Source organism: Balearica regulorum, chromosome 4 (assembly GCF_011004875.1).
Source record: "Balearica regulorum gibbericeps isolate bBalReg1 chromosome 4, bBalReg1.pri, whole genome shotgun sequence".
Classification (NCBI taxonomy): domain Eukaryota; kingdom Metazoa; phylum Chordata; class Aves; order Gruiformes; family Gruidae; genus Balearica; species Balearica regulorum.
In genome coordinates, this window is record NC_046187.1 from 65676148 (window position 1) to 65700375 (window position 24228).

Sequence of the window (24228 nt, forward strand, 5' to 3'; positions counted from 1 at the left end):
TGCTCTTCAGTGTAACACAGGGTAACAGACACTTATGACTGGTTTTTAATTTGTGTATTGCAAACAAAGATCCCAAATGGTCCATAATGTTCTCCCTCTTTGGACCAAGGTTCTTCCTCCCATTTCTGTACTTGTTTCCCTTGCTGGATCTCTTGAAGTGTTGGGCCATCTGCTCCTTCGCCTTCGCTTGGAGAGCCTGGCGCTTGTACAGGTGCTTCCTAAGCTTTGCTGCTGCCTGAAGAATTTCCTGCTGTCACCAGCGCTGCTTTTTGCATTTTGCAGTTCCCAGTTTCTTTCTCAGCCAAAGTGGTGGGTTTGTACCAAAAAAAATTAAAACTGGGGTTTGTGCACCGATTTTCTCATGGAGCAAGGCAACATGCCGAGAGATCTACACATAAAAACACTGCTGGTGGGGAAGGAGGCAGAGTGGGGACACAAACTCTGGACTAGCTCCAGAACAGTTTGAGGAAACAGGTTGCTTCATTCTTCTGTATCAATCACCTTCACCTTTTTTTGCTATACCTGTTTAGATACGCCAGAAAATTATGTCCAGGACAAATTTAAAACCCTCCCCACATTCAAGGACGTAGTGTTTAAAGCACTGGTCTGCAGAGTGGGTGACCCACATTTAATGAATCATGCATCCAGGCTATGAAAAAAATATTTTTTTACTCAATATATTTAATCTATACAAAATGGAATAGCTGCAATAGAAGAGTTTGCAAGAAAAGCTATAACCTGGCTTTGGTGAGGGATCTTACTGTGATTTCTGATGTAGTTGTTGTACTTTTTTTGTGCAAAACATTTTTCAAGGTTTAGTTTTAGTGCAGAGGAAAAGCAAATGCAGTAACCTCGCTGACTTCCATGCAATCGAGTGCTTGTTTTCTGGCCAATACCAATTATGCTGCTCACGCATTCTCAAGGGGAATACCCAGCAGGGTTCCCTCCCACTGGGGCAGGCAAGGAAACAAAGTTGATACAGAAGTATGCTTTGCAAGCACAGGAGTGTGCAAATTGCAAAAATTCTCCTAAAAGAACAATAGGGTGTAGGTCTGCCACTTGGAAAGGATTCATGTGATGGTTCAAAGGTCAAAAAACAAGAAAATTGAAAAATAAGATCTTTCCTGCTTCCCAGCTGTGTAAAACACTCTTTTGTATACACGCATATAAATATTTGTCCAGGATTTGATGCTGTGGCTTCCAAGTTTATTGGTTATTCTTACTGTCCTTCTTTTTGTATGATATCTAACATGTACTTTGCTTGTCATCACTCCTTTTTCATGTTGTTCCAGCGGCTCTTTTTTATTTAACCCCATGCTAATGCGCAGTGGTGACAGAAACCTCAGAGTGAAAGCCTAGAACATTCATTCTGCTTCATGAAAACACCAATGCTGGATTTTCTGTCATCTTTCATTAAAACAAAAGTAAGAATGAAGCACAACACAGGCCAGGATGTCCTACAGCTGGGATGTGAAATTGCAAGATTTTGACTCAATACTTGTTTCTGCTCATTTGCTTCTTCGCTCACTGCTCTTCAAAATGGTATAGTGTGACCTAGGAGCTTTTCCACACCTGTACCCTGACTTAGCATATCGTATGGAATACCTGTCATTTTCTTAGTACTGCTCTCTTGACTTTACCTGTTGCAAATGGGGGGGGGGGGGGGGGGGAAGAGTCCTCCTGCAGTTTGCCAAATACTTGACATCTCATCCTAGTTTATGCCTGCAGTAGCTGACATTCCGTGTTAATTATTTATCCAAGCACTCATTAGCACCTGATATCAAACTGTATCAAGTGTAATCACTAAGAGATGCCCTGGCAAACACACAGTTACTGGATTAAAAAATACTATTTCTTTCTGAATTATTGTAACTGATGGTATAACTCAGGTTACTCCAGATACATAGTTCTGGAGCATCCCCTCTGCCTGCACTTAAACACTTACTGCTTACAGAGCGCAGAGGTATTCCTAGTCAAATGGTCACAAGTCAAGGACTAGTTACTTTAGTTCAGCGCCTATTACTTAGAGGCAATGTGTATTATTAAATAGAATTTCCTCCTTTGTTTTCCTTCTATAAAACTTCCAACATCATAATTTTCCACTCACACACTCTTCTAAAAATAAGAAGTAACTCATCTGAACTGAGATCAGGTTCACCTTTGGTGCGAGTGGCAGGAAGGAGAGGAGAAGGTAGGCGACGTGGGGCTGCCCGGGCAGGGTGGGTACTCTGGCACAGCGTGAGGGTACACCTGTGCCGTGCTCCCAGGCTCCGGTTTCCTGCGCCCCTCTCCCTGCCAGCCTGCACTTGAACTGTGGGAACGGGGGTCTCCTCTGAGCTTGCCTTTGTAATTCACAGGGAACAGTAGGAAATCAAATGCCTGCAGATTATAAATAACATCTGGCAAATTATACTCTTCACCTCTTGAATAAAATGGCAAGTAAATTTAGACTGGGTAGAGGCTGGAATTAGGAAAACCTGAAAATCAGAAAACACTTGTAAAGTGCTTCAGCCACCCTAACATTTGCCTAAATTAAGATGCCATCCCTCCCCATACTGAGCTATTTTAAACCTAACTTCTTGGCTGTGCTAAAAGCACTTTACACTCTCTATTGTTGAAGGAGAACACATCAGAATTATTTGTAGCTAATCCATCTGAAAACGATCTAAAAAGTTAGCTTTCTTTGAACAGTAAGTATTACACAACTTCTTGAGGTTTCAGTTCAAGTTTCACTACATTTGAGATTGCTGATCGGAAACATAGTTGTGTCAGCTGAATATCACATCAAGGCCAATATGACAAAAATAAACACCAGCAGTATAAAAAGGGCAGAGAGGTGAACAAGTTGTCCTTGCCTTATTCTTATAACTCCTTACTCCAGAGCACTCAATAACTTGCATTTAGAAGTAGACAGAGCAGGTATGAGCAGATGTACATGTGTGCATGCACATACGTGCTGAAAAAAATTAATTATTCTTAATTAGAGTTTGGCTTTTATCAGATAGAATGACTGGAACGCATGCAGCAGGGGGAAGAAAAAGTAGGTTAGTAGGAGGGGAGATTATATTTATTTCTATATAGGAATGAAGAGCATGACATAACTGAATTTTTAAGTGGTCTGCAAAACGGGCAAAGACAGGAAATACTACCTTAGTATCAGTGGCTTCCACGGGTCTGTCTGCAGCAATGCAGAGCACCTTGTAATGCTCCTGTACATGATGCTGTCGTTTGCTATGAGTAGTTGGATAGTAACATATCAACGCAGGATTGTGGCATCCAGCTGGGTTCAAAATGAAGTGACATACATAATGTTTTCATATGAAACATTTTGCCTGTTGAAATCACGTCTGGAGACAGCTGTTTTTGCAGTACTGCTAGTACAAGTATGAATGATTGAACATTTTGAATCCTTATTTGAAGCACCCTGCTGAACATTACCGGGCTTGCATGGGTTTGCATGGAAGGGAAGATGCCACTTAGACATTATGATTTTTCCAAATTTGCCACAGCTGTTACATGAGACATTGCTAATCAGAGCATTTACTGAGTGTTCAAGACAGAGCACAGGCATACCTAGCTGATTGTCACCACATAAGTGTAAAACACATCTGTAAATAGCACTATTCACACACCTGGTAGATGTAGAAATAAAAAAAGAGAGATGTAGGGGATTCTCTTGCTCACAATTTTTTGTTCACGTCTCTCCCTCCCTCCAGGAATAACAAATGACATTACTGTTTCTTGCTTTGCTGACACTTCTTCTGCCCCTCCGCTTCTGAGATGCCAGTCACAAAGTTCTTTCACACGGACTAAACCCACTATATTAAACTCAGAGCAACCAATGACACTCAGCTTGAAATTTGCTGCCTTTAAGATCTCAGGAAGCCTACGTATCTAAAACTTTGCCTTTTTTTCCCAGCTATACTAGTTGGTTAGCTAAAAATCTTTACAGGTCTTTCCAAGCTTTTCCAGCAAGTTTGAGAGACTTTATTCAACAGATATTGGGGGGGGGGGGGGGGAAAAGCTGTCTTTGCTACCAAGTTGAAGTAATGGGAAAAGAGCTAAGAACACTAGAAATAAGAAAACATTACAAGAAGTTTCTGAGTGTGTTGTTCTTGATATAAGTTTATGCAGTAAAAAACCTCAAATTATTTGAATCGTATCTATCCTACTTTGCATTTTACTTTTTTTTCAAAACAGAATTATTTAGCACTTCCTACAGTGTGTTTGGTATCATACGTAACGGCCAGTACTGACTGTGCTGCTGGAGTGGAGGCTGGAAAGCTTTTACAGGCTGGGATGTCCAGCTGGGATGCTTGGCTTGTGGATAGCAGTTGCCTAAGAGGCATACGGCTTCTTAACGGTCTTAAGCTATTATCTGAATCTGGGACACACTATAATATAAAGGTCAGCGGGTAGGCCAACACTAGACCAAACGATGGCTTGCACACCTATCATCTGTGAGCCTCATATGCATCTCTACAGCCTGCGGTCCACAGTGTGCCATGATGTGACCTGCTGTGTGCAAACAGAAGGCTGATCAAAACTGCTTGGGTTTAGTTATCTGAGCTGTGTCTGTGTTACAAACAGAGACCTCTCGTATTCTGGCAGCTGCTGTTCAGGACAGCATCAAACAAGCAATAAAAATGAGGAGGACATTGAAGGAACTAATCAAAGGACTAATGTTTCAGCTTAGGTAGGGAACAATTTTGAGGTGTAATACAGCCTAGATTTTAAAATGTCTGTAATTTCTGATTTCAGTACTTTTTGCAAATGTCTGAAACAGACACAAAAATCCTTCAAGCTGGAGCCTACACCCAGCTGTGACACAGGCAAACACAACTGTGTGTGTAATGTAAAGGGATTTGCATTAAAATCAAATTAAAGATTATTACAGGAATGGAACCCAGACAAATAAGCAACAACAACATATATTAGATATTTTCAAATATACAACGTGATATAGTTGTACCAGGGACTGAAAGTACATAAATATACTATGGAGTCCTTAATCAGATGCAGTGATATAACAGGAACATCCTATTCCAGTTTCCTGACAACCAGATAATACAAACACAAATAAATAATACAGAAGCTAATAAAGAATGCAACAAAATTCTACTTAAATTTATTTTCTGGAAGAACTATTTTTTTCCAAAGATTTAAGTGTCATCTTGGTAGCTGGATGTCTTGGTGGTTTCAAAGAGCATCTAGCTAGACCAGTTAGAAAATTCACAGAAGTAACTCAAGAGACCTTCAAGATGGCATCTGCTCTCTCTTCAATATATTCTGAAGCATCTGCAAGCAGGCAGATGTCTGACTTGGCAGGTTCTTGTCTGAATTTGATATGCCACAAATCACATCATGGTGATCAACCATCACATCATGGTGGAAAACCCATGGAGCTTTCTAGACCTGATATTCCTGACTCTTGGCTATCCAGTGGCCAGGAAACAGCCAGCTGAGGAGTAGCTGTGCAGATGATGAAGCAATCAGTACGTGGTAAAATGCTGTAAGTAAGTATGCAAGCCAGAATCTTGCTGTACAATAGTTTTAGGTAAGTTTGGCCCAAGTACTGGTCCACTTATGAAAATAAGTTTAATTTTTCCACTGTCTCACCTATTGTATCTTGTACCAAGTGAGCAATCTAAGCTCGCTTTGATCGGAATTCATATTTCCCCTTCCCAAAACATGATACTCAGGCACTTAGTTTCCAAGGCCCAATGCTAGGATTGTTTTTATGAACAAGTAAGCTGTGTGGGACATATATGACAGGCATAATTTCACTTTTCTTTCTGAAATAGGTGAACAGCAATTATTACTCTCAGTTTAATTCTGGAGAATAAGGATAAGAGGAAAAAGCAATGGATTTCTTCTATTCAAGAAAAGGAAATGAAGGATGAGGCTTTCTAGAAGCAGTAGAATAATTTTTGATACTAAAAGTAGTTGGTATCTAGATAGAAGTATGCAGAGTTTTAATATGCAAGTTTGCCAGTCCCAGAACTAGGGTGAAATTGCAGTTAGAAATTAGTTAAAATCAAGTTTATAGCCAGCTAAGGCAAACACAGGATATGGATTCAGTTGATTAACTTAGTACACTAAAGCAAATCTGAACAAAAAGCTTAGAAAAGAAACAAACATGAGCTTGTTCCAGCTGCCTCCTCTGTCTGAAGATACAGGTCCTCTTTGTGCTGCTGGTGCAGATCTAAGGAAAAGAAAACAAACAGGATGTTCACAGCACAGAGCTGACTTAGGATTCTTTTAAATAACAGGGGTTTGTTGCCGAGGATGAAGTTTGCAGTCCAAGTGCTAAGCTAGAAGTTTCTTTATAAGAGCTTGCCACCAGATTCCCTTTGGCTGTCATGATTTTATAAACAGGCTATCTGTGTGCAAAACCCTGGGAACACTCCTTTCTACCTTAATACCTGAGCCTCCTTGTCTCTCCACATCCATTCACTGTCTCTGGCCTTATGCTTGAGATTGTATAGAGCTCTTCCAGACAGCAGTGGTCCTAGAGGTCTACAGCACCTCATACAACAGTATCCAGATCCATTTCTAAGTCTCCGTGACATTGCAGTAATGCAAGTAATAAATACCACTACTAATAGGTTGCATCGGGTTTCCTTTCTGCTTATGTTTGTAAGCCATCTATGCCATCTAGTGGGTATTTTTTTACTTGCAAGTTTTCTTCAAACAGGGTGTCGATTTAACGAGGCAAAGTCGAAATTCTGACTCGGCAGGAACATAGTCTGGAGAGGAGTTAAGGGGCACTATCACTACCCAAGAAGCCCCAAGTACATTACAGCACCTTCAAGCCATCCCTCTGCTATCCTGACACTGCCCTCTGCTTTGGTATGCTGATGTAACAGGAGCTGCGGTGACAAAAAAAGTCACTTGCACAAGTCTGATGTTTTTAGGTTCTGGACATTATTCTCTGGAGGCTGAGAAGCCAGCTATCGGTCTTCTAACAGCAAATAGCCATTGTGAAAGGGGACGGAACAGAGCCTGCATGCCTAGTCTCACTATTTATTACAGAAGAATGAAAATATAATGTGTGTACAGTGAGCACAGCCTATGCAAATGAAGCCTTTTCTTAACAGATACACGCTCTTAATAGCGATACCACTACTGACCAAACTGTTCCCATGTCAGTTAATGGACCATCAGAGAGCGGGGATCCATCCACAGAGAAAACAGATCTAGAAGATAATCATCAAATAATTTATATACATCTGCTTAAGGCTCTTTCTGAAAGGGCAGGTAATGTCAATGGAGATGTTATTTATCAGAGAAGTAAGTAATTTCAGGATGAGCTTCATTCAAGCTTCATTGGCTTGAAATATTTTAGCGATTTAAATTTCAGGGCGAGGCAATGATAGTTAGCATTCAGATTGGGAAGCTCTGTCTTAATTAGGGATAGCGTAGATATGAAGTGAATCAAGGCTATTATATTGCCATGCATACAGGAGGGAATATAAGGCTCAGGAAGGAATGAAGCAAGGAAACTTTTCCTAAGGAGGATGATAACAGCTGAGTTGCTTAGTAGTTACCCCAGAAGAGTATGAGAGTGGTGCTTAGAATATGCTTGTGATTACGTTAATTTAAGTACCGACATGGATGGAAAGGAAGGGGTGGCTGCTTACATACTGCAAGCGCTATGTGGTAATACTGGAGAACTGGTATGGCCATCCCTTAGGTGAAAGAAAAAGACATTAATTGTTTCCAAAAGCCTTTTCATCCACATTTCCTCAGCTGAGGAATGTACCCACATCACAAAACTTTGAGGGAAATGGTTTAAAACCTGGGAGAAGAGAAAAATCTTCTGTTAAGAGTTCACAATATTATATTTTTTTAAAATCCTGTAAAGTGCTTTTTCCTCCAGTTTGTTAATGTTGTCACCACCTTCACAGCTGTGATTTTGCATGGGATGGCTGTATTTTCCTTTGACACATGAACAAAAACCTCACCATCCACTGGCAGAATAAGGAAACCCTATTTTAATCCACCATGCAAGTGACACCTAGTAACAAATAAATGCCTTAACAGGCCTGGAAGCCTGTTCTATGATCTACTACCTAGAAGGAGTCCAGAGGTATCTGTCATATCTAAAATGCCCCTGTTTTCATCTCACATTTGTAAGTTGGTGCTGGGCTACAATTTGGAAGTAAGAATAAATGTTGTCGCCTGACAAGATGAGTAAATGATGAGTGATCAGCAGGAACAGAGAATACTTACTTTCTCTGTAAGGGTGTATTAAAAACTGAACGTGTGCTGCAGAAAGTGATATACACCTCCTTTTCCGTCCTGCGTGAAGCACTACTGCCACACAACCAGAGGCAGGCAAGCCAGAGTTGCACCTCCCTGCTGCCATAACCAGGGACAGCAAATCAAGTTTTTCATGGCAGAAGTTATCATTGCAGTATTACGTAGGTATTAACATACAAAAGATTTGCAGATGCTTGAATTAGGGCAGAAAGGACAGTAGGAGATAGGACATGGCCAAATGTATGGATTATGCATAAAAATAATGTAACTAGAGAACAACTTTTATGCATCTACGTATCCTGCAATTTTCCAAACTGTGAGGAAGTTTTCATATTCAGATGTTCAAGTACCTTATGTGTACCTATACGTGCAGCAGCATATAGATTAAGAAACTTAGCCACAATTGAAAAGTCATATTTACTGTAAATTCACTGCAATACATCATAAATTAATTTAATCCTCTTTATATAACAAAGAAAAATATGGATAGGAAGGGAAACTATTAAAGCCTACTTTGAGAGTGATGCTTGCTAATTAAGAAAGTTGTATCTTGGATGTAATCTGCATTCTCTGCAGATAACCTAGTGGCCCAAGGTAAATACATTAAAATATAGAAATTTGGTTTGCACACAAAATGGAAGATTAAAAAAAAAACTTCCTCAAAATTTGGAACTGACAGTTCCAGTAGCTGGAGAAATGTCCTTTAGATCTGTTGCCATTTGACCTACATTTTCATTAATCAAAGAAAAACATTAATGAAAGCAATTCCAAATTTGTAGTAGTTTTTGCATCAGAACACTGATATTTACAAACTTCATTCATACCATCAGTGAAATACAGTGTGATTGTGTGATTGATGAGAACTGATTAACACCTAATTTTGAATAGCAGTTGCTCACAGACAATTGTGCACAATTTGTAGATAGAAACTGCTTACTCAATATACAGTAAGTAATGCATTCAAGAATACTGTACATTGCGTATAGGTGATATATAATAGATGATAGAGGTGGAATCTGTTGAACTGTTGATTTCGGCATTATTTATTTGGTTGTAATGACACTGAGGATGGATTGAACTTCTTTTACTTACGATGGAAGGGTACACTTAGAATTGTCAGGATAATCCAGGCAGAGTAAGAACATTACAGACCTGTGAAGATACAATTTTATTTAGCATCTTTCAGGCAGAAAACTGAGGAAAATAAATGAAAAAATGAAACAAACTCAACAGTATTATCATGTCTAAAGCTTCCCTTCAATTATATTTATCTTACAATCTACTGTGAATTACTAGAACTGTGAACACTACTGTGAGTAACTACTAATTCTGCAGACATTCAATAGTGTTTTTAACTGTTGTTTAGATTTTCAATCCAAACAAAGATTTTACAGTGAAGTTGAATACATGTGACCATCTTCTGTGTCTGACATTGGGTAAGTACAATGTTCCACTTAATTATACAATTACACAATACAGTGTAGTGGTTTGCTCAATTCAGTCGAAAAATACTGTATCTGAAAAATATGACATCACCCCTCCAACATATCAGCCTCTTACCGAAGACACATTAATGGCACTTAAGTATTGGAAAGTAAGAAATCATTTAAAATAGACGAGGTGCTTCTGCAAATACACCATATTAATGAAGCATTTTCACTTACTTGTAATTGTCAGTGCAGGTGACATCATAACCAAGGGTTTTCAGCCTGTTTTCTAGTATCTTTACAGTATGAATTCCACAGGACTCTCTGTGAGAAAGGATTTTAATATTATTGCAAGTCTTTTATTATCTAATTTCCTTTCACTGAACTTGATGGAATTAGTAAAGTAAATCCCCATTACTTTGCCTCTTCTGTATTCCTTAACACCTATAGAAAACTGGTGTACATTGCTACTTATAATGCTTCATTTCCTTACAGTCATTTAATAATTTATACTCGATTTGCAGAGACTGGAAGATTGGCTTCAGCCAGTGTAGCTTTTGCAGATGCTATTAACCAATATTCCCACCTTTAATATTTCACTAGACAAACAGAAAAAGAGCTAAATAACTTCGTAAAACAGTGTTTCATTTGTAAAATTCTTTGGCAGCTATTTAGGTGGTGCTAAAGTAGATGCTAGCTGTCTTTACAGAAGTAGTTTGATATAATAAATTAGAATTATTCTTGTTGTTAGAAACTTGTCCTCTCTCTTGAATACAGAACAATAGAAAAACACAAGGGGAGAGAAAAAAACCCAGAAACAATCCTCAAAGCAGCTTCTGTGTCTAGCACTGATTTTTTTTAATTTGTAGTCCAACTAGCAAAAGAAAGTTTAGCATAGTACAGAACTTACTGAGACCTCTAAAACTTGCACCAGTGTCAAGTATTAAGGCCAGTGCTACTTACCTGCTGGTCAGTAAATACTCATGACTAAAGAAATCATACGAGGATCAACAAAATCATTGTAAAAAGCAATTAATAAAAATACACAAATATTCCCATGTATCCATTAACTGAAAGATAAATTAACATTCAGTGCTTGTCTTACTTTTTCTTCGAAGTAAGGGTTACTTTTGCAAAAGTGAGCTGTATGAGTTTTTTCCCCAAAGGGATATGATTCTTTGATTTAAAAAGAAAGGCTGAGAAACGCTAATCTGAACTATGCTTCGCAGACTCCACAGTGGTAAAATATGTGGATTGGCCATGCCAAAATTGAATGAAAGAGAAGCAAGAAGAGGTAGGAAAGAGAAGAGATGAGACGTGAAAGGGAAATGACACCAAAATGAATGGATGCAACTAAAAAGCGTTGAGTAGCAAGAACAGAAGCCTCATGCTCCTAAGAATGCAGATGACACCAGGGGTTCAGCCACCAGTGGTGGATATGGTGACACCTGAGTCCATTTTGCTGTCTCTCTCCAGCCAGGGCAGTTTTAAGACCAATGAAGTGCCACCACGTTATATTAAACTGCAGGGACCCTGCAGATGGTTGGGGTAAAAACTGACTTCCTCTGTTCCTCTACCCCCGATTCATCCATGTACATTTGTAGGAACCTCCACAAAAGCTGTAACAAATAGACTTTTTAATTCTTCCTTTAATCAAACCCAAACCAGGCCTAATTTCTGGCCTAATGATTTCAGTTTTTTAAATTCAGAGTCCATTTTCCGGTACGTTTCTGCTGAAAATTGTCACTTGGTCTTTGGCTATTTACCAACAAGTTACTCTGTTTGGACTGATCTGTTTTGTTTTGTTAATTTGTTTTATTAAATTAACAGCAAAATTAGACCTTTTTAAAGCCTACATTTTATTATTGGACTGACTGTAAGTATTGAGAGAAAACAAGCCCCCTGGTGGTATTTCCCTCCTTCTACTAATTTTCAAACAGTTAAGATAGATGAAAATTAAAAGAATGCATATGGCAAGGCTAAAGAAATATTTCACATCAGCATTTAATCTGAAATTCAGATTGACTCTGTCTTATTAAAACTGTACGTGCTGTATCTTCACTCAAGGTCTGATATCCACACGCACATCTAACCAAGAGTGGACTCCAGACCCAGTATTAGAATTTATTTTTATTTTGTCTAATTCTGATATTTCTATACTCTTTGGGAATGGCAGGATGTGCCTTCTGTGTTAGTGAAAGCATCTAAAATATTTTTAGTTTAACTGATATGCAAATATAATCAAACATAAAGCTAAGGTGAAATTTTAAAGACAGGTCCAAAAAGGAGAAATTCATTTTTTGGAAGACGTAACTTACCTATCTGGTCCTTCAATATCATCCACAACCCAGATGACAATTTGTGAGATTTTGTCTTTCTGGAGATTAGGTATTTCATAATCTGCAAAAAATCTGATTAAAGAAACAATTTTTTAGAACTATAAACAATATGAAAAATAAATAATCTTTTTTCCCTTTGCATTAATGAACGCTCTAATCCTGCTGTAGGATAGGGGCTTGCTTGATTTTACATTTATGTCTTCTGATTACAATCAGACTCAACAAAGAGTAGAAAAAATCTAATTCACATTCTGAATGTCCTCAAAAGTCAAAGGCATTTAATCTGAAGTTTTGTTTTCATATTCTTCATCTTAGAGGGGCTCAGCTGAAAAGAAGTTACAACTTACAGGTGAACCAGAATGAAATGAACTTTAAAAAATGCAAAAACAAAACAAAAAGCATTTGATACTTAGTAAAACAAAGTAAAAAGGTCATTCTTGTAGTTACTGCTTTTAGACACAATACAATTTTGCTTTAAATAAAAAAATATTAACATCCACAAAACAAATATATTTTTAGGTACAAAATCACAGCAGCACAAACATGAAGGATATGTCTAGGATATATAACACCATAAGGGAGGAACTTCTTGAAATGTTCATCCCTAGCTGAGAGAATCTTCCACTTTATTGCTTTGTGTAAATTGACTTTGATAGGTATTTAAATAACAATTAGAATAAAATAATAAAATGGCAACTAAATCATAGAACCATAGAATGGCTTGGGTTGGAAGGGACCTCAAAGATCATCTAGTCCCAATTGCCCTGCCATGGACAGGGACACCCTCCACTAGACCAGGTTGCCCAAAGCCCCATCCAACCTGGCCTTGAACACTTCCAGGGAGGGGGCATCCACAGCTTCTCTGGGCAACCTGTTCCAGTGCCTCACCACCCCCACAGTGAAGAATTTCTCCCATCTAAAGATGCCAAATCCAAAGAATTATTTTAATGTCTGTACAATTAATTTTTTGTGAGATGCAGACATTTCAAAGCCACAGATTTCTAACCTAGCAGGATGTACTGTAATGATTTCCAACCTTTTAGTTGCTTTTTCTTCCTCCTTAGAAAGCTTCTGAGGGCTGTGTCTGCAGTGAATGCTTGGTCCAAGCCTGAGCCTAGGTGTGCTCTAATATGCCTATCATGGGTCTTATTAAATGTCTACATCTGGGCTGCAGTGTCTCTTAGCCACTTTAAATGCTCTGAGACCCCTCAGACTAGAAGGGACTGTTAGCTGTCACCTCCTGGATGAGACCAGCAGTGGCAACGTGACCACTGCTCTGTCCTCCTGCTGCCTGCAGGCAAATTACTGGTGCTCTGGCATGGAAGCACAAAGATGTGTGGTGGCTGTCAGTGTCTGTTGGCAGCCAGACGAGACCTGCTCATGAAGTTAACAAGTTAATTTAAACTTCTGGAGAAGTGGAACATGAGGAAGCAGATACCAACAGTTGCCTTCTCTGGTCAAGTCTGGTTCGGCAGTGGTTATCCAGAGACCAGTAGCAGCAACAGCAGGTTTGCCTGTCTGTCCAAGGTGTCCACGCCTGTCTTAAATACATAGTGAAAATATAACCAAAAATAAAGATTCCAGTTATTTTTAACTCATTTGCTCATTCATGCATATGTTATTGCCAGCAAAAATGCAGCTTCCTCCAAAATATAAAGGCATCTTTAACCAGAGGAGTCAGAAACTCTGGAGGAACAATGTACAATTTACTTCAGTAAACCAATTTTTGAACCAACTAATATTATTAAAGAAGTCTGCCAACGACATTCATACAGTGTGAATGAGCAAAGTTATTTTGCACTGAAGTGAGAAATAAATCTTAACTGAAATGGTAACAGGTGACCTAATGATGATTTAAGTTTACAAACTGTAACACAAGATAAACTTTGGAAGTGGCTTTGAAATGCTTAAAAACAGACCAGAGAAATGCTTAGGAAGACAGCTGTATCTTTCAGATTACCTTCTGCAATTAATTATTTAACTCCAAGCCTCTTTCAAACAAGATCCCTTAAACAAACTCAGTCATAAATGAACCAGAAGATAGACAGGAAAGAACACAGATGGAGTAACTGGCTTTGTTTTTTTTCTTGGCAGGCTCCAGTGGTGAGGATTTCACTGGTCATGATACCTCCAGACAGGCAACCCAGGGAACTGGTGGAATTAATTTATGTGTAAGAGGTGTCTGAAATAAGGAACTTGTAAATTAACAGAAATAAGGAAACTGTTTCTGAAATAAGGAAACTGGATTCTGGGCACTGACAGGCTGCCAGGTATTATCATCTGCAGGTGGTCATCCCTGCTGACCACCTGACCAACCGAAGCAGACCATGTAAGTCTTCTTGATTAGCTGAAAGCTGTGTACAGAGATGGACCTTTTGGGGGATGGAGGTAAGTAGGTAATAGGTCTTTTGGAACAGATGGTTCTTGTTTCTCTCCTATCTGGAGATAAAATTAACTTTTCAATGATAATTTTAGTCCTCAGTGAGCACACAGGAGGAGGATCTGTTCTATGGGTTTTAAAAGATTTTTTTTTTATCTGCCTTGGACAGGACAGTTGCTGAGGTAAGGAAAGTTGTATTTTTCATCAAAGGTAGGCAGTCACTACAGCCACATAGTCACTAAAAGTTCTTAAGGGTGTACTTTTACAATAAATTTTAAACATAAGCTTAGATGAACTTCTGCATAGTGGTACACCTGTAAATCAGGGAAAATACGTCTATCTTTAATATATGAGGGAATAAGGAGAAGCAGCAGCTAATCCTTGCTATTATCCTTCTCAATGAGCCTTTTTGCTTTCTTAAACCGTAATGGATCTCAAACTACCTCCTCTCTTGGTCATGGAGAAATAGCAGGACAAAGCACTTTCCCTACAGAACTCACCAAGTTTGTTCCTAGGCCTGACAGAGGCTACACTCCTTGTAACAATGTCCTCTCCTTGGAGATGTCCCTGAACAGAAAGTTTGTAACGCTCATCTTTTGAAGACATACACATTTTGCCACAGTATTTTGGCTGACTTGAAGGCTGCTTTCAAAGAGCATTTATCCTGCTTGCCACAGCAGTTTGTAAAATGCAGGAGTCAAAAGGGTTATTTCCATCCATTTCATGCTAATTCCTACAGCCGGGGACAATTAACAGTTGTCCCCACAACTCGGCAAACTTTGATGCAACAGGCTCTTTCAGCTACACTTCCCATGCTTTCTGCAGCAGAAGACCCAAACAACTGGTTGACCCTTCTTTTGCAGGCATCAGAACTTGTACACATAAATAAGTCAGTTGTCTTACCCTGGGTCTGGATAAGCTCCTTTGACTGCAGAACCATTCAGCAAGACATGTATCACCCCAGAACTGTGCTGTGCATACTGCAATACATAATTTTTTTTTTTTTTTTAGAACTCATCTTTACATATTTGTCATATGACTTGATACTATATTGCAAGCAACAACAACCAAAGAAAGAATTTTACCAAGAAGAATATCAGAATTGTTAAAATAATACCAAACTAGCACCCTAGCATGTTACTGCAATAGAGAATACAAGAAATAAATAGCCAGTGCGTTAATTCAATGCATCTTCTCAAACTATTTTCTCACACCTATAAAGAGTTTCTTCAGCATAGGAAGAAAGCATTTTGGCAATCTGTGTTGGGTTTGATCTGTGAATAAAGGGTTTCCACCAAGGCTGTCAAATGTCACTTAGGACCTGTATTCAGTAGACAACTAGTGTGCTTATTGTGCTTAGTTTATGCTTAATGTATATTAACAAAGCTAACACAGAATTTTCTAGCTAGGTGAAAGTTAGGTTCCTCTGCTAAAACACTGTACCCAGTCTAAAAAATTTGTATCAGAGGAAATAATCTAGCACAGTTACAGACTTGAATCTGTTTTGATCCATTTTCCTGAAACCACCCAGGACACACTCACTAACGTATGAACTCAGCACTAACGCAGTATTTACAGTGGCTGAGGCCATCCTCCAGAAAGATTCCACCGCATTGTTTTCACATTCCTCCGTGGTAGGGCAGGATTCATAGTCCAGTCCTGTAGGAAGGCATGTGATTTCTGCTATTAGAGAGATGATAATGACCTTAGAAAGCAATTAAATATATTCACATATTATTCACTGAATATACAAGACGGTCTCACATAACACTGAAAGCTGACAGTTGTATTTTTTTTCTACCATTTTCCATCCTTTGCAGTTTACACAAACAGTGATATTCTGTGGATTCAATGAGTTGGCTGAAAGGGCGCGCTCTGTTCCTGGGATGCAGAGAGCTCCATGTTCAGAGAACTGAGAAGGAGGTTTATCTTCTGTGGAGCACTGGTTAGATTTCACTGTGTGCTCCCCTGACTGCAGTGTTAAATACTCACACAAAACAGGAGAGAACAAACCAGTGAAACTATCCCTGATTTTTCATGGGGTAAAAGCAAACTTAGCTCCTCCAGAACACAGCAGTTGGTCTCCATTATGTTTTTACAGACAGATGTTTAATGTAGCACTCATTGTCTTACCATTGCTGTTTGCTTGCCCACACCAGTTTAGAAGATCTCCAATGAAGCCAAACAGAGTATAACTCACAGACATGTAGCGACGGCCTCTGTCAGCAAAACTACTCACTAGCAGCTCATTATTTTCCCAGAAGAGAGACTATGTAAAGAAAGGAAAAAAATAGAGAAGAAATCACCCATCACTTGGGTGTGGACACAATGAGATTATGGGGTGTTGAAAACAGTTTAAATCATGTTTTGGTATTTCTTTCAAAAAGCAAGGTAATAACCAGAAATGACAGCTATCTCTTTAGAGGAAAAAATTTATTTTTTTTTACAGTGGTATAAATTCTGATCACTAGAGGCTTGAGGAGCATTCATAACCATGATGGGAATGGATATAGACCTCTATTAAATATAGTTAGGCCTAGCTTAGCCTTCCTCAGCAGACAGATTTAGGAAAAGGGGAAAAAAGGGAAGACAGACATTTATAAGCCACATGTATCTCACCAGAATTCTCTCACACTGCTGCGTTGACTTATGGTGTGAAAAAATCATACGTCTAGCTGTTATTTCTGTTTGCAAACCCTTTAATGAATTAAGCTATGTTGATGGGAGTATTTGTTGGTTTAGCTTGTGTCATTTAGAGATGAGGAATAATTGTGCTAAAGGAAAAACTGGTTTAAAGCACAACCTTTCAGACAAGGTCAAAGCCCACGTTCTGATGGGATACGATGGCATGAAGAGCCGTTGCTTTGTTCTCTGCAATTGCCAGCACATCAAACCCTTACTGTTTTCTAGCATATAACAGTGTACTATCTCATTTCTGTTTATGCTTGTTTAACATGTCAGTGTTTAAGATGTTATTGCCCTGAGACTTGGCTGTGAGAGGAGTGGAAGCAAAAATGATAGCAGGCACAGTCTTTGCAGGCAGACCACCTAACCTGAGGAAAAGTAGAAGTGGAAGTTCAGGGACTACAACAGAGCTTTCAGCACAGCAGGAAAAATGGGGGATCTTTGCAGTATGAAAATAGAGAAGTTGCTGAGAAGTTACTGCATAAAATAAATGCAGCCAAACACACTGAAAAATGCTGTCAAGCTTGAGCCTAGTTTGTGAACTGCAGAAAGGCCAAAAATAATGAATCATGAGTCAGCCACAGAATGACTCGTGGTCACTTTTGAACTGTTGCATGGAAAACCTGCTGGATGTCACAGGACTGTTAACGTAGTATTAATCATTACCTTGTTAGGTGGAATTGTGTGCAATGACAGGTTGATAAATAATTCATAGTCCTTAGGTAGAATGCTGCAAGGATCCTTGTTAATAAATGCATTTTTAAATGCTTCCCATATCTCTGAACAATTCTTCTCACTGTAATCATTGAAACAAACAAACAGAAAAATTGGTTTTTTTCAAAGCAGAGCAAGAAAGTAATTTGTTCCCAACTTCTTCAAATTCCCAAATTAAAACCCCCACAAGGTTAAGATAGAAAATTGAAGTCCAAGTGGTAGAAAACATGCCACCTGGGAAGAGCATCTTGTCTTTTCCTGACTCCTAACAGCAGCAAGAAGTAGCAATTAAAATATTAGGGTTTACAGTGTGGAACTAGAAATACGTAGTAATTCACCAATAGAAGGTACAGTATACACAGTGAGCTTGCTATCCAGCATTGTCGAATACTAAAGAAAACAGCTTTCTTTGAAATTTTCCAGATTCAAAAAGCCATTTAAATTAAAGCGTAGCTAAATGTGCAAAGCTACTGAAATCTAAAATTACTCTTAAAATATCAGATTCAAGTGCAGGAGGAGTAACTACAAAGTTTTGATGGCAGAATAATGATTTTGACAAAAAGATGTCTTCTTTTTATATAGGCCATAGGATTATGCAGCTTTACCTTGCTGGAATGAGTACAGTGATCATGTGGGACATGTACTGTCACTGTGCAGTAGCTACAAGAATACTGCTAGGATTCAATATTTAAACTGCTTGTGTAGGGGGGCCTGAAATAAGATGTTAGGCTGTGCACTTTGACAGTTCCCTTCTGCCAGCTCTGTCTTGGGGACAATAATCTCCCGCGGAAGGCCAGGCCAGGCCATCTAGGGACAGAAGTGTTTTATTTCTCTGGATTTGCAGGATCTCATCTGTCCCAGCTCTGAGCCTGCCTGGAGTAATTAAAAAGGGAATTGCTACTTTCACCACTTTCCCACAGTACTTTCCCCACATAAGCTGTGACAATGTCTATGCTGGGAACACTCTGCAGAAGAGAATAATGCGCATACATCATTTCTAACGTGAACAGCTTTAATTGCAAAGCTGCAGCTTGAACATCAGTAGTCCCGATCCAGTAAATCAAACTTTGCCGTTAGTGTTTTCCTCATTTGATGTCATCCATAGGCAGTGGGGTTTCTGCTGGCGCTTCTCCTCGTAAGATTCTTTAAGGAGCTGCTTTGTGATGCTGAATGTTGCAGATACTTGAAAGTTAAAGGACACCTTGTGATGAGCTGTGCAGTTCCCATGCAGGAAAAAGACCACAGATTCTCTTAGAGTAATCTCTGGTCATGCTTCCAAAAACTATATAAAAAGCTCCCAATATATCTTAAGCAAATATGGGAACTTGATTTGAAAATCTTCAGTGATGCAACATGACCCTTGATCAGTAGTTCCAATGTTTAAATAGCCTTACCTGATAAAAGGATTTGCACCCTATTTCTGATTTCAAGCTGTTAAACTTTAGCTTCTGACAATTATATATACTTATGTCTCATTCTGCTAGAGCTGTCTACTGTAAGCCCTCACTTATTCATGCTAGTACTTGCAAATTATGATCAACTGAACTCTTAACATCTTTCTTGACAGTGGAATCCAGCAGTAATTTTCTGGTTAATTCACTTCCTGCATTTTTTTTCTTCGTATCTTCTCATCCAGGTTTGAACAGCTTGTAAATCAAATGGATTATTCTGCTCTGTTACTCAAAATTTCTTAGCTGGCAAAAATACTTTTTGAAACTACAGGGTGGGGAAGGATTGTTCAGGATGGTTTTTTCCAATCTTAATAGACACTAATAAGTCATATTAGATTTATTTCATACTAGTCAGTTAAAGAAATATGTATTCAAAACTTCCATTATATGCTACCAATAAAGAAATATGGGGGAAATGGACTCCAGGAACATTTGTGTTATATAGCATAGTCCTACTAGAAAATTTCAAATATGATTTTCATTCAAATCCCTCACTTCTACGTAACCATAACATTTTGTAAAATGCCCTTTTAACTGCCATTTTGCATGTTCCGTTTTAACGTAAAGGAAAGTTTTTCTTAAGTTTCTACAAACATCTATGTTTTAACTGTGTTGCAGTGTAAAGACATGCTTTGCTAGCTTCTTTTCTGTTAGCAAAGTATTTTTTAAAAGCTATTCTATTTGCACATAAATTCAGAAGCAAAACCTATCCAGGTGGCTATGCCTCTGTAAAAGCTAGCCTGGGGGCAATTAAGAAACAGACAATGAACAGAAAGGGGTAAAAATAATTAGAATATCTGTTTTGCACCTGTGCAATATGACATCTCCATTTTGTTTAGATTATACTATTTACTTATAGACCTAAGGGAAAAAAAACAACCACACAATTTTGCAGCCCTTCTTTTTGTAATGCCATTTTGCGCCTTAACTCAGGAAAGCAGTCCTAATGTCCAGCCTGGCTTCATGCTATTCTGAGTAAGAATCCATTGATGAATGCATTCAGACTTCTCAATTTTAAATTTATATTGTGAAAATGTCACAGGAATTAATTAGACCACAAAACTGTCATAAACATGAGATATACAGAAATAGTTTCAAGAGTATTGTATTTACGTGTCTGAAAGCCTGAATCAGTTAATGATAAAGTTAACATTTCCACAATAACAATCTTTTATGTTGCTCATTTTAGTGTATTCTGTCTTATTAGTCATGTGCTGCTTCAGATATAAAGGAAGTGACATCTGTCAACTCCCAACAGGAACTCTGCTTATCTAGAGCCTACTGCCAAGACCAGACTTCATATATCTACACAACTACTAACTGACTTAAGTTTTCATAGTTCATATTATCTATTATATTGTAGGTGCGTAGAAATCTATAGTTAAAGTCTACTGGCACCTTCCACTGTGACGTGTTTATAAATTTGCCAAACTTGAAGTGTTCAGCTGAAATTTTAGTACCGTGTTATTGGCATTAGGATGATTGTTTCTTTCATGGGGAAACTGAACCAAAACGCTTCTGATAAGTTAAGAATGTTCATAGGAAGAAACATATTGTTTTGCCTTTGTTAAAAACCATGAACCTGTTTTCAGTCCTGTATCTTCCTGTTTTGCAGCAGGAACTGAAAAGGGGAGGTTGGGGGAAGGAGGTGATACTTGCTGATACTATGCAACGTAATCTAATCCCATTAAGGCCATGACTCAATGCTGCAGGAACCCAGACAGACCCCCTCTGCAAATACCTCTTCAAACTATCAGCAAAAATTTTAGTGGCAGAATAAAGGACTGAACTCCAGGAGACTGAACTCCTTAGTTTTTTTACTTTTTACTGAAGCCCAGTGTAAGGAAGACAGAAAAAGTGGTTATTTTAGTGTGTGACTTACCGGCAGTTCTGTGTAATTAACACAGGCAATGAAATCTCATGGGTAATCATACTTCAGCAGTTGATTACTACTTGGTTTTTCAGGTGGATGAGTTAGAGTCTCTTTCAGTACCACAGGATAGCTATAAAGTGTGGTGCTTGCCCTCTTACATGACCTGACACACAAGGCATGCAAAGTAAAGCCGGTCTTCCCAGGAGCACTGTCAGATTTGGAACTTCAGAAATCCCATCCCCACCATTTCTGTGCAGTGTTCTCCTTACAGAACACTCTGGCACTAGCGGGGGAGAAATGTGAAATAAAAAGTTGAAGGATTAAAAATCTTGCCTTAATTACACTACTTTTATTAATATGACATCCAACAAATTTCATTTTTTTGTTTCCAGCAGCTACAAGCACGTTGGCTTCAACAGGATCACTTTCATGGCTAGGAGCAAAACATCAGGCTTCTGATTAATAACCATTTTGTACAGAACATAAAAAACTAATCCATAAATGAGCAAAAACTTACCCAACAGAAGGATTCAGAATTCTAATATAGTCATAGCATCTTCCAATGACAATAGCTTCCAGGTTTTGCGTTGTACCTTCACCTTTCCATTTCCTTCCCTGCATTTCTGAGAAGCTGTTCATAAACAGAACAGAGACAAGTAAGAGAGACAAAAAAAGGCTCTTCATCGTGAATTCTTGACAACCCAAGGTTTTTTTAAACAAAGAGAAAAAAAAAAAAAAGGACAGTTAAACGATACAATTTAAATGGAAATCCTGAGGCTTTACGTTTAATATTTTCAATACTGGCTACAGCTCTGTCACAAAAGACAAAGTTAGACGGAAATCTGAACCTTGCTGGGGACTGTAATCTAACTGTTTCCTGGAGCGATTGCAGCACAGGGATACATCACTTCCTCAAGGCTAACTGTTTTCCACTTCAGAAAAACGAGACTTTTAAGGTCATGATATTGCCACCTGGTGATAACTGCGAAGAATTACAATATATTTCAGTAAAAGGAGAAAAAAAACTTTTACCACTTCAGTATTTGCAATGTCTTAGGTTTGCTTAATACTCGTTGCCATGCTACACCTTCCATCACAAGGGCTTGCAAGCTACATTCTTTTCATTTTAAAAGGGCTACGCTTTTTGCACATATTTCTCTAATGGCTGAAAAAAATGCTGAAGTACATAGCAAAAACAAAAAAAAATTGAAATATGCAGGTGAAGCAGTGATCACATAAACACTCAAATTCTCAGGTGATGATGTGTCACACATAGGGGTAACATTAGTCATCTCCTTTCCCACCACTCCCCTGGATACTGACAGCGACATCTTGGTGCTGTGATATGTGTTTTAAAGCCTTCTTCATGAACAAAACCACCTCACAGGCAGGAATCAATCATAACGAGAACCAAAAGGATTAAGACATATTTCCTGTGCACTGAAGAAATCTCTCCAACTTCTGTTTACTTTTATTCTCCCTTCAGCTTTTTTGCCTAAGTACTTTGTTAGATCATCAAATGGCGTGAATTAATCTAATCTTCAGTGTAAATATTCTGTGATATACACTGCTGCAAATACAGCCATACTACTTTTTTTCCCTTTTTTAAAAAAAAAAAAATTTCAACCTTAGAGTAATTTGTCTACGCACTCGCATTTCTGAGGAACATGCTGGTTCTTTTTCTATTAAACAGTCTCCATGCCTCAGTGAATATATACATCTTTATTATTTATGTACTTATTTATATAGTGTGATGCTTACATAGAAGCTGATGGATGGTACTCAGCTGATGGATTTTGTTGAAGGCAAAACCTCGCTAATCATCAAGTAAATTGCTGATGATGGATTTCTCCTGTAAATGTGACAGAAAGATAACCAGTTGGTTTGTTACCTGCAGCAGAATCTTCAGGAAAGCCAGATTTCCCCAGAAATGGACGTGCAATGTTATGCTTGATATGGTAGAGACACGGCAAATGCTGTACTTCAGTTACTTCTCTGATGCTTTTTCTCCTTATTTTTCTTCCTAACATCTCTGAAACATGGCCATGCTGATAGGGCACCAGCATGTTAATCAAACAGTTTCAAGTCACTGCTTGGGATTCAGGATTAGAGAATGCAATAATCCATGGAAGTCAATGATTATTTTTTTTTATTATTATCAACTTTGCTGCAACCAAATTTTGCTCAATAATTTCAGGGCTAACAGAAACCAGAGGCATCACCAATGTGATCTTCTATATAGAACAGGGCAGTCATTGATTCAGTCACAGACTAAAACTTCTGCTTAAAATATACTGTATAAGTTAAAAAGACTTAAAGATGGATACCAAGTTTTGGAATGGCTTTTCTCCAAGGACACACTAGGTTAAGACTCGTCAACTTTGGGAAGAAGATGTGGTATTCTACGAAAAAGAGGTGACCTGTCATAACATCCCAGAGGGAATGGAAATGAGTCAAACACCTGCTGGCATCCCCATCTCATTGTCTATTGAGCTCCCTTTCTCCTTGCCACTTCTAGAAACACAACATTGGGCCAGAAGGGCCTCTGATCTGACTCAGCGCAGCCATTTTTAATTTATGTTCTTAGTTTTGATTTAAATACTTCACGTATTCACTTCAAGTGATGGCTAAACAAACACACCTCCAGGGAAATTGTTCCAATGGTTTGATAGCTTTGAGAGTCAAACCTTCGCTCTGGCCTGAACTTGTCTACCTTCCACTCATTGGATCTCATGATGTCTTTTTCTGTTACATTAATGAAGAATCCACCCTCAGAAATCTCTCTGTGTAAATTCTTGTAGAAAATGACCCTTAAACTTGTCCATGAAAAAAAAATCAGTATTTTAATCCCATTAACAGGCACTTTCTCTTGTAGTATTGTACTTCACTGCCACAAACTGGCTGCTCATCTTGCCTCCCAAGGTCTGGCAATTCAGGCTGGATGCAGATCACTGTCCCTCGCTCTCTGTCCCTCTCTCCTAGAAGAAGTTATTGCCCATGAAGCAAAGTCAGCAAAATTGGCAGCATATCTGCTCTGGAGACACTGTAGTTCACAAACTGAATATTAACTCAAACCACCGTGAAATTCAGCATA

The 24228-nt window shown here is 38.6% G+C and overlaps 1 protein-coding gene across 7 annotated transcripts; it reads right to left on the reverse strand.

Annotated features, from left to right (window-relative positions):
• Positions 1-39: 39 nt before the first annotated feature.
• Positions 40-22964, reverse strand: BST1 (bone marrow stromal cell antigen 1). Of its 7 annotated transcripts, none has more exons than XM_075752453.1 (10): positions 22896-22964; positions 21652-21765; positions 17763-17892; positions 16545-16680; positions 15988-16070; positions 15315-15391; positions 12011-12103; positions 9930-10016; positions 9358-9417; positions 40-6205 (listed from the first exon to the last, which is right to left on the reverse strand). In XM_075752453.1, the coding sequence occupies exons 2-10, from the start codon at positions 21753-21755 to the stop codon at positions 6091-6093; spliced, it is 885 nt and encodes a 294-aa protein (XP_075608568.1). In that variant the 5' UTR covers positions 21756-21765; positions 22896-22964; the 3' UTR covers positions 40-6090. The 7 variants fall into 7 exon arrangements, with proteins under 7 accessions (XP_075608568.1, XP_075608567.1, XP_075608564.1 ...); XM_075752452.1 differs by lacking the exon at positions 22896-22964 and adding an exon at positions 21983-22051; XM_075752449.1 differs by lacking the exon at positions 22896-22964 and adding an exon at positions 7134-7199 and having other exon boundaries at positions 21652-22021.
• Positions 22965-24228: the final 1264 nt, after the last annotated feature.